Source organism: Hippocampus comes, unplaced genomic scaffold, assembly GCF_001891065.2.
Source record: "Hippocampus comes isolate QL1 unplaced genomic scaffold, H_comes_QL1_v1.1 scaffold132, whole genome shotgun sequence".
Classification (NCBI taxonomy): domain Eukaryota; kingdom Metazoa; phylum Chordata; class Actinopteri; order Syngnathiformes; family Syngnathidae; genus Hippocampus; species Hippocampus comes.
The window spans coordinates 1,116,207-1,127,844 of NW_017805467.1; the positions used below are offsets into that span (position 1 = coordinate 1,116,207).

Consider the following 11,638-nt stretch of genomic DNA (forward strand, 5'->3'; position numbering starts at 1 on the left):
GTACTATTTGGTGAATGTTTGGCGGAGTTGTCAAAATGAAAAAAAAAGTTGAACGAGGACTCTGGCAAGCATTAGTTCATTATTCATTTAAAGGAAACAAGATTAATGAGTAGAATATTGCGTGTGTGAGTGTTAATGTACTGAAAACAAATAAAAAAAAAGATGTATCGTTGCAAACTCCAGTCCGGGAGGTGGCGGTAATGCGACTAAACGTTGGTAGGCGGAGCGTGCCATCCGTAAACGTCATCAAAAGGGAGGGTCCTTTACCTTTGGAGGGAAGTTTTGTATACACTGTAGTCGAAAATAATAGACAAAAGGTTGCCATGATATCGAGGTCGTAGGTTTAAGAAAAACCGCATTAAATGATTTGATCGAGGTGCATGGCAATATTGAACTGCTGAACGCTTATGCCGATTACCGTGTTGCATTATGCACACATAATACCCAAACGCAACTCCTTAGTTTCTGGGTTAGCCTGTTCGCTGCAGTCTTATTACCTCGATCGTGTTGCTGCAAGGATGTAAATACTGTAATCCCACCGTGCAGACCCGAATAAAGGAGAACCTTTTTATGTTTTGAACGAATGTGGCCATGGATCAGAAGAGAAGACTGGAAAGTCAGCTGTGTGCAGCAGTGAACAAGGGAGAACCTCGGTGATGTATATGATTCTTTTGTTGATGCAATGCTTGTGGGGCTCGACTTCGATTCGGACAAATATTTTGTACGTCATATTGTTGATTTTTACGTTTCCGTCGCCTTCGTCAAAATGCACTTTTGGGTGACGTTTCATAAGGTTAAATGGAAGGTATGTCGGCAGGATACGTATTCAATTGGGATTTCTTTTGGTGGAAAATGTATCGTGTTGGCTGTGCTGCAACTACGTGCATGTCTAAAATGATTCGACTTCCATCATCCTGTCCGAAAAAGCATAACAACACAGCACGTGAAATGATGTGGAGTATTTGTCGGTAAGAGCGTAATCACAATCTTGCTTCCCTGTGTATTTTAAACTGATAGAAATGATGCATTGTCGTTTGACGAAAAGTGGGCGTTTAATGTTGTTAATGTTACGAAGAGTTAATTTTTTTGTAGATGATGAGGCTCATGGTTGCCACACCAGTTAAAAAAAAAAGGTCATTATTTAAAGTTTCACGTAATCACGTGATAACATTGCCTTCTGCATTCAGCATGACACAATTAATTAATTAATTACTACCGGTTCAGGTGACTGGTGGTCAAACATGGACCTGTATTATACACTCAACCTAATATGCATGGTTCTAGAAATGTGAGAGGAAGCCAATTACCTGGAGAAAACTGTTGTAGTCAAGACCACACCAACTAAGACGAAGGGCTTCCTCGGAATGTGAACTCTACGAACCTTTATGACACCTTTCCTTCACCTTTGTTGGATTATGTCACCAGGGCATGGAGAGATGAAAAGGTCCTTCCTTTTCAACATAGGAAAGGACAGCATTGTTTCAAATTAATTGGATTCACTTTTTCCTAACTGATGTAATTGCGCGACGACGAGTATAACTGACATATGCCTCTAGTTCATCTCCATGGAGATGCAGAACATGAATATCCATCCATCCATTTTCCGATCCGCTTATTCTCATAAGGGGTGCGGGGGGTGCTGGAGCCTATCCCAGCTGTAGACAGTAGACGGGGGACACCCTGAACTGGTTTCCAGCCAATCGCAGGGTACACACAAACGAACAACCGTCCACACTCACACTCTCACCTTGGGACAATTTGGAGTGTTCAATCATGTGGGAGGAAACCGAAGTACCCGGAGAAAAACCACACAGGCCTGGGGAGAACATGCAAACTCCACACAGGGAGGCCGGAGGTGGAAGCGAACCCCGTACCTCTGCACTGTGAGGTCGACGCGCTCACCACTGGACCACCAGGGCGCCGAGAGCATTAATAGCAAAGCATAATTTTACTTGTAGTCAGCTTTATTTATTATTACATTAATTTGGTTATTCGAAATAACAACGTGATGTCCGCTGACTGCGTGGTGAAATCAATGAAATGCTTTGAAGAGAAGATGTTCCCTTATTTATATAAATGAAAGAAATGATGAGGAAGGTTTGCTGGAGGTCAAAATGTGTTGTGATACACCACAACAACAACAAGTGGCTCGAAATCAGCAATCTTTGTTGTTTACATTTGCCTCGAACGCTTGGAGGCTGGATCTGACACAGTCTGAGTGGCATAAATCCGACTTTCTACCTTCCTTGAATGCAGCAATAAAGGTTGCATCCAGGGACATTTCCTAAGCATTTGTAGAGTCTGAACGAGGGGCGTGGCACTCCTGGCGACACCAGGAAGGAAGCGCATTACCGCGCTCTGCGTTCCTCACTGATCACTGTAGTACTGGCTTGGTCTCACCGGTCTTCATAAAAAAAAAAAAAAAAAAAAAAAAAAAATCCTGAGTATGCACTGTCAGAGACCGCGACAAGACAGAGTAAAAATGCCTTCGATTCCGAGACGAGACAGATATCCTTAAAAAGTGGTCTCGAGACCAAACTTGAGACCAAGACCGATCTTGAGAACTACAAGATTAAGGAGAACATGCAAACAAAGGCTGGAACCGGTATTTGAACACTCAACCCCAGAACTGTGAAACGGTTGCATGCTGGGGCATAAGTTTGATGAAATGTCAACAGCAAATTGACAAGCATGAAGTCTTCTAGCCATAGGCTGCGCTTCACTCTATTTGTTTTGGGAGTAAACATGTAATTACAGCATGAGACATTTACACTTTCTATTATACAATACCTGAGGCAATAATTTTAATTATAATTTTGTGCTCAAGCACAACTTCATGAATTACAGATAGTTAATGCCGAAAAAAAAAGATTGGTGTCTTAGGAAATATACGCCGGACAAGAATGTCAGTGTCTTACTACAGGCCCTATTGTGCACCTGGATGTATCACCCCAAAAAATTTGTTTATTTTGATATGGTTGAGTTGCATCCTCTCTGACTAAGTCTGACAAATTGCCTCTTCCTCCACAGATCTGTGCAGCTACTTCTCTCCCAGGGTGCAATCCCTGACCTTGTGGGGAGTAAGGGGGTGGCTGCCATACATTTGGCTGTCGGCAAAGAAACTGAAAAGAACATGCGTTGCTTGAAACTGCTACTGCAACACGGTGCTGATCCGAATGTTAGGTGAGTGACACAGGCCACTTGTATGTTGGTGCCGACCTTTTGCGATTTTTGAACATAGTCAAATTTATGGACAGCGAAGAAAGTCATTCAACAGAGAAACTGTAGATTTGACAATAAACACTTTTCTTGATTAACTGATTGAACATAAATGTGTCATTTGACGATTTTTTGATTGTTGACGATATTTCATGGCAATATTTGACAAACATTTCGTATCTTTAATTGCTGGATATAACAATTGAATTGTTAATGTCTGAACGCTTCCACAGTGAATATTAAAATGTGAATTCCATGATACAATGACAATTCATATGTACGCCGCGGTAATATGTTTAAGTTCAGCACAGAGTGTTCCCTCCTCCCTTGTTTCCCATTCAGTACGGAATTGAAGCATTTAACGAAGCAGAAGGAAAATTAAAGCTTTCCCTAACGGCGTCCACTCTGAGGATTTTTTTTCCCTCTTTAAATATCTGGAACAGTCAGTATTACGGGCATATTGAGTGAGCATTCAGTAATATTCTTAACATTTGGACATAAATGGCCATTCGCTGGTTTGCCTTTCAATATGTTGTATTGAAGCACAACATACGACTATTGCCTCACAAATTGCAAATCTACTTATTCCAAGCCTTGAAAAAAAAAAAGTTTTGCTGTCTTTCTCTTAGATCATCAGAGGGCCTAACTCCCCTTCATGTCGCTGCAATTTGGGGATGCTATCAAAATCTGAAGTTGCTTTTGATGAATGGTGGGAACCCCAACATTAAAGATAACGTAAGGTCTACCGACTGTATATTGGGCCACAGAATGCACCCGCAGTTTATCTTAAAACACTTCTTCATTCATGCAGGAAGGAAATACACCAGTGCGCCTTGCAGAACTGGAGGACAACAGAAGGTGTGCTCAGCTTTTACAGGAGTATGTATCCAGTTGTGCGGGCACGGGAGAGGAGGACCTGCCTCAATTCAAATACAGTAAGAAAATCTTTTTGGAAAACGGAAATTTACCAAAAATACAGTTTGTTTTGTTCACCACTCTGCTAGAGTGCATTACACTATCGAGCGGTGATTCGCAAATGGTGGGTCGCAGACCTGTTTTGTGTGGGTCATGGACAGCTACAAAAAAAATTGATGTATTCTCATTTTGATTCTGCTGGTAACGTGCAGAATCGTAAAAACCTCCCACATGTAACATGTTAGGTAAGTGACAGGGAGTGTAGCTGCCTTGTTATTTAGTAAACAAATACAGTGCAGCTCAGCCTCTGGCTCAACGCTGCCATGGCCAACAATATGCTTTTGGCGGTAGACTGTAATTCTTTGAAACAGTGCGCGTGCGCATTCATGTACGAGCAAATACGGGCACACTGACAGGCACGAGAGCTCACATTAGGTTGGTAAACAACACTGACACACATTGAACATGTCCGACAATTCAATGTTTATCATACCGTTCAGAGTCAGGGTTTCATGAAATAAAATGCACACGAACCAATCTGACCAAAACACTCATATTACAAGCAGGAACAAAAAGTAAAAAACAACATTTAGGTGAAGTTCATTTCCTTAATAATGCCTCTTTCTTTGCCGCGTGTTTGCATTTGTCACCTGCATCTTTTGTACTGATTCTCTATCCAGCAACCAATTCGACTGATCACTTGTCACAGATGGCCGATGTCAATTGACAGTTTGAATCTGGCAAAAACTGCTCGCTGGTCGACAGCTCATTCATGCAAGTGGTATCGCACAATGACTCCAAAAAGATACGACAGTCTTTTGATTCTCCACCGAACTGATCACCTTTATCAAAAAGCAATTTCTCAAAAATTGGTGAAGAAATGATAAAGGCTTGCATTGTTTTGGGACATTTAAATAGTTTTTATGACAGAACTTTACTCAAAAATACAAAATACATAGGAAACATTTCTCCATGACCATTATTTTATCTACTCCAGGAACAACTTTTGTATGGAACACGTTTTGCCATTAGATAACAGCAGTAATACGCACAAAACACAGCACCAACAAAGTCTCATTAGATTGTTAAAAAAGGAGCTCTGCTGTGATATTTATCAGTTTTCTCTTCATCTTGTATCTCCTCATAGCGGTATATTCTGACTGCACAGACACATCTTGCTTTCCTGACCGTGGCTACAGCTTCACGTCCCAGTCATCTGTGATAAGTGACCTTGGTGAAGTCCCTTTAAGCAGCACGAGGCGGTCTTCATTTTTTAACCGTTCAAACATAAATGGAAGGACATCTTGCAAAGCATTCATGTGTAACAGACTCTTGGATGGAGACACTGAAATGCAAGATAATCCGAACTCCAGCACCTTCTTACACTGGCCGTCTGAAGAGGCCTCCTTTTTATCAAGCACACGGATGTCCACAGCGGGACCCACAATACCATTTCCAAAGGGAAATGATGTGTTTGCTGATAAGGATGTGCTCTTGTCAGAAGGAGCTGTACTTAATATACCCACGGCGGATGGACAAATTGCTACTGCCAAAATCAACTCGCCTCCCAGATCTCTCTCCAGACGAGCAAACGGTAAAAGTGTCAGCTTCTGTGATGTTGACGAATATTTTCCTGTTTTCACTCCTGAATCTCCGAAAAAGATGGCGGCTGTTGAGGATACGCAGGGTGATGGCATCATGTCTTTCAACCTTTCGGAGTATTCTGGCTTTCTCGATTCCGAACGTTTGGCAACAGTTCTCCCGCAGCAGGGCATAGATGTCACCTCACCAGACCATGTCTTTGTTTTTTGCCGGGAAAGTAGTGAAAGTACAGGCGACGACTTGGAGAAAACAGTCATCAGTCAGTGTGCTTCGGAAGACGATGATAAAAAGGGGGATGAGGTTGTAAATGAAGCTCTAGGGAACATAGAAGAACAGCCGGAACATCCAAGTAAGCCCAGCAGTAGCAGCGGAGGCAGCAGTAGCTATGGTAGTTGTGAAAGTGACCATTACGCCAGCGCGCTGGATATTTCCGTGCCCCCCAAACGGCTTTCTTTTTCTGACCAAACTACCAAACGCCCCGAAGAAGACGTCCCACAAGCTCAAAGTGAACCTCGAATTGATGTTTTTGAACTTGATAAACTGAGCCCGACTGAGGATAATTATCAAAGGACTAACGTGGTTAAGGCTCGCACTGATCCTGATGGAATTACCTCAAGTGAGGAAAACTACCTGTTGGAAGACATTCAATCAGATAACCCATCAGAAGGCAAAGAACCGTTTACACCAAGTCCATTCGTAACAGGCCGGACACAGTCGAGGCTTAGCCGCTGCTCACTTAGAAATAGCAGAACCCCTGAGAGCCTCTTTCGCACTTCTTGCCTGTTTGAGGAGACGCTTCCTAAACCAGTGCGAACTCGGCACACAACTCCCAGATCTCAGAAAAACAACTACAGTTCGCCACGTTCTCCATGTTTCATACCGTCCAATTCAGATAATAGCACAGCACCAGATTCGTTGTGCGGAGATTATCCAGGCACTCCGTCCAGCACCCTCGGAGCAGGTTCATGTGTGAGATCGAGCCAAGCTGATACCCTCATCCTTCCCAAAAGCATCTGTAGCACATTTGCTGAGTCACAGACTCTTTGTGACACTGTTATCTTAGAGGAAAATCACGAATCCTCAATGGATTCCTACGAAAGAAATCTTGCAGAGGTCATCCAGGCCCTACAAGGACAAGAGGTTGGACTTTCTGAAGGTAAGGATTTTTTGACAGATGACGTGACAAGTACAGATGAGGCAACAAAGAAGGCAAACGATTTTCCCAAAGTACCTTGCCAACAGCAAGATGACGTCTGGATCACAGGGGACACTAGCTCGCATACAGAATCTGTCTCGTCTTCATCCAGCTCCAGCTATTTTTCCCCAAGGAAGTCAAGGGAAAGCTCAGATCTTCCATGCACGCCAGGTACCGGATGCACTCCTCGATACAGCATGAGTCTGCTATCGGCTCACCGCAAGTCACAGCACCTGGCCAACCTGTCTTACACTCCTGGGGGGCGTCCGCACATTGAGAATTCAGATGAACCGGTGGAGTACCTTTACACTGATACGGAGCAGGGTCACAAACTAATTGAGGCCCACATTCCACCGAGCGCTAACACCTCGCACAGCTCCAGCATCAGTACCACGAGCAGTGAGGAGACCATCCTCTATGACTGGCGCTCCATGCAGACCAATACAGCAGACTGCAAAGAAAACCAGAAGCCACCAGAAGGCCCCAATGACAAGAAGGCCAATGAGGTTCAGTGTAAATTGTTGCTGGAGACGGAAGGGATGACGGATAAGGAGCTCAGACGGAGGCTCATAGAGGTGGGAGAAAGTCCAGGACCCATTAGTCGTCGAACCAGGCCAGTCTACATTCAAAGGCTGCGCCGCTTGTTGCATGGGTCTAACTCGAAACCATCACAGCACCAAGATCAAGTAGAACAGCCACAAACAGGTATCGGTAGTGTCAGACTTAAAAATAATTCGGTTTCATTTATTCGAGCTATCCTAATAATCTTGTTTTTGGGTCCCTCTTTCCGTGTGCAGGACGTGAAGGTTATAGCGCAGAGCTGAATTTGGCCCTGCGAACGTTCAAGCTGCCCGACTGTCAGGAGGATGAGCAGGCCTTGTGCCAACAATTTGATCAACCAGATCAGAACAGAAAATGGAGAGAGGGCAATATCAAGTCCAGCTTCAATTACCTGCTGCTCGATCCAAGGTGATGTTCAAGATTCATGTTCTAAAGCCAGACTGCAATTTTTACCATGTGCTAAAATGCAAGACATCCTGCATGACACGAAATGGGTAAATTGCTATTGTCGAATTAATTTCTGTCCTTTCTTGCACTGCTTGAAATCCAGCCCGTCTTTGGTCACAGGATGGGGCTGTCTTTCATCTTGTACTCCTGTTTCCCTGTGAGATGTGTGACCAGATTTTTTTTAGCTTCATGTGCGACCAGATTTTTTTTTTTTTTTGCTTCCATGTGCAACCTCTTTTGCCATTTTACCTGACTGATGGATTTAATGAAGTAACAAAATTACACTATTTAATTTAATTAATTTACTTTTTTTTTTTTCTTTTTCTCCCTCCGTCAGAGTGACCAAAAATCTTCCGTGTCGTAGTCACGGCATGACCCTACAGGACTGTTTCCAGACATTTGTCAATGCCGTTTTCTATGTGGGCAAAGGAAAACGCTCACGCCCTTACAGTCATCTTTACGAGGCCTTGGAGTACTACAAAGGCGATAAGACTTCAAAGGTGAAGTCTAACAATTACTCCGATGTGTATACTGTAATTGCATATTGAATCATTTCACTAATCTAAAATGTTGAGTACATTATATGCAGGAGTTAAAAAGTTGCTGACACTTTCATCGCTATTAGAAATATAAATAAAATACTACATGGATTTAACTTTTTTTTTTTTGTCAACTGTATGATAGAAACTCTGCCCCAAAGTGCAGCAAATACTTCAGATATGGAACGCCGAGCAGGGGGTCATCTCACTGCATTGCTTCCAGAACGTCATTCCTGTGGAGGCCTACACAAGAGAGGCCTGCATGGTAGAGGCCATTGGTAAGTGAAAGAAGAAACTGTTTTCTGTTTCATGTGTGACATAATCAAGATTTCCATAGTATGTCCTTTGCCGATAATTATTAAGAGGTGCTTGGTTTCGGGTAGTGTCCGTTAGGGTGGGAATTTGTGAAATCACCGAAGGTACTATGGAAGTTACTAGAATGTAGCTGTCGTTTTGGTGGGAAAAAAAAGTCAAGGTTACTCTCACGTCATATGCAAATCATACCCCATCAAGCAGTTATGAAATCCAGTTTGTCAACCTCCCTCCTTTCCTAACGCTATTCGTATCACAGGATTGAAGATGCTCACCAACCTGAAGCGCGGAGATTTCTATGGTGTGGTGTCCAATTGGCAGCTGAAGAAAAAGCGCGAGCTGGGTGTCCATCTGCTCTACAGGGCCATGCAGATATTCCTGGCTGAGGGTGAGCGACAGCTCAGACCAGCAGACATAAGACAGTGAGGAATGAAGAGAAAACATCTTGATACAAACTCAAACTCAACAATTTGCGATTGCGTTTCATCCTGATGGTTCCTGAACAAGAGCTGGAATTACTTACAGTACGGTTACCGCTCTGCAGACTGCAGACCGGGATTTGTGATCAAGTGTGACTGCAAAAATGTCAGGAAAAGCCTCCTCGAACATCTGAATTTTATTTGGGGTTAATTAGAATTCCTTTTCTGTAAGTGGGGGCAGGTGTGGGCTGACTCACATTTAACATGACTTTGAATGTAATTGGTGAAACATAGCCACATTCCCAGTTATTCAGAGGGTATGTACACTTGTGCAACCACATTATCTCAGTTGTTTATTCTTCCTCTCTGAGAAAAGTTTCATTTCTTTCACGTGGGTGGTACAGTTTATAGATCACATTCATGGTGGGGAAAAAATTAAGTTTTCAAATGAGATATCTTTGTTCCATTTAGTTTTATGTCACAAACGTGGCATTTGCACAGGAGTGTTGGTAGCTTTTTAAAATCATGTGTATCATAATTTCCTCCCAGTGGGATAGGTGTAGCATTACTATTGACACTTGCGTCTTTGTTATTTCATACTAAAGTAGTCACGAGGGTGGGGCAACATTTCTCTCTTTCTCTTTTAGCAGGTGAGTAAAATGGTTGTAAAAAATATCAATTTTGTGAAATTTGCTGAAAATTACAAATGTCATTGTTTTATGACATCAAGGTTTGCATCAACCAATTGTTTTTCATAATATTGATTGAAATTCAGAATTCCAGCCTCAGGGGAAACAGAAATGACAACCATGGTCTAACTTTAATGGTCAGACTGCCCATATTCGATATACAACCTCGGCCGTGAACACTTATGTTTAGTACACTACCATATTTTAATGTTGGTATTTTTGGTGGTACTTGGGAGAGACAAGTCTTTTTTTCGGGGGCACTTGGGATAAAAAGGCACCACTGAGATAGCGTATCAACACAAGGTTAAGAATTGATTACCTGTACTTAGATTGAACAAGCCTAATTGCTCATAGCCTTTTCAACGTATTTATTGAAACACACATTTGCAGAGTTCCGCTTATGTGAATCTCAGTCATAGCACATCATCACTCGGACTAAAGTCTTGGTTCCATTCACACAATTAACCCTCCAAGGATATAGACACACACTCATTTACTGGCTCGCTGGTTTAGAATGCTGCATGGTCTTCCAACCATTTCAGTAATTATGTTACATGGGCAAGGTTTTTTTTTTCTCCCAATATTAGAGCAGATAGATTTCATCATGTTATTCACGCAACATGAATTCATTACATAAATCACTAATTAGATCAGGTTTATTACAGAAACATTGTCATTTGCTTGAATCGCTAACAAGCTCCATCAACCCTAGAAAAAAAAAGTGAAATTATGTTTTCATTCAATGACAGCAATACAACTTGACAGTATAATCATCTTACAAACAGAGTTTTGGATAGTTGTAGACACATTGGTTTAAGTGTAAAATGATTTGTTTTCATGGTTTGACTTTGATTTGTATGTTGTGCCACTGTAATTCTCAATCTCAAAGTCTTACGGGTACTGTACACACAATTTTTCAACAAGAATTAAAGGTATTACTGTAAATGCAAATTTTAAAACACTTTGTGAAAAAAAAAATCAATGGCGTGAATTTGACTCATGTTATCTTTTTGTGGAATGACTATTGACTTCAGTGGACACAGATAAATAAGCTTTGATGACACTGTAAAGCACGCATTTCCAATGATGTTGTTCTTAACTGTAGATGTATATTTGATTTTTTTTCTTCAAGATGACCGAAATTTGAGGAGTCATAGCTCGCATTTTATTCTTCTGTTCATCTTAGTAAATATGTAATTCTTTAAAACAAATGAAACTGTAGTTTGGTATTTTTTATGATCTATTTTTTTTTTAAATTTCTTTTACAATGAGTAGTGATTGGCACACCTGTCCCACAGTCCAGAGGTGCCAGGTTTAAATCTCTGCCGACAGTCCTTTCGCCTGCATCTCAAAACCATGCATGTTGGTTTATCTGCAAACTCTTAATTGCCCATAAGTGAAAATATGAATGGGCAAAGTGGTTGTGTGTGTCGTGACCAGTTCCATGTGTACCCCACCTTTCGTCCAAAGTCAGCCGGGATGCTCCAATTCACCCAACTTTGAGGGCAAGTGGTTGAGAAAATGGATGGATGGAAAACTTGAGAAAAAAAATTGTCTGACACATTACAGTGGAAATTATTTAATAAAATGCAAGGATTGTAACAAACAGTGGTGTAATACACAGGAATAGGAAAAGAAAATCTTGAGTCTGTTCAGGTTCACCTTTATGAAAAAAAAAGTATGAAAATAAATTAGCTCATTGGAAAACTTAATTTCAAAATAATCTTGTTGGATGCAGAG

General features: G+C 41.7%; 1 protein-coding gene across 2 annotated transcripts; it reads left to right on the top strand.

The window, feature by feature from the left end:
• Positions 1 to 268: 268 nt before the first annotated feature.
• On the top strand, positions 269 to 10,171 carry LOC109519106 (uncharacterized). Of its 2 annotated transcripts, none has more exons than XM_019875440.1 (9): positions 269 to 653; positions 3,031 to 3,183; positions 3,849 to 3,954; positions 4,031 to 4,154; positions 5,282 to 7,636; positions 7,729 to 7,900; positions 8,277 to 8,439; positions 8,624 to 8,756; positions 9,050 to 10,171. In XM_019875440.1, the coding sequence occupies exons 1-9, from the start codon at positions 592 to 594 to the stop codon at positions 9,214 to 9,216; spliced, it is 3,435 nt and encodes a 1,144-aa protein (XP_019730999.1). In that variant the 5' UTR covers positions 269 to 591; the 3' UTR covers positions 9,217 to 10,171. The 2 variants fall into 2 exon arrangements, with proteins under 2 accessions (XP_019730999.1, XP_019730998.1); XM_019875439.1 differs by lacking the exon at positions 269 to 653 and adding an exon at positions 716 to 968.
• Positions 10,172 to 11,638: the final 1,467 nt, after the last annotated feature.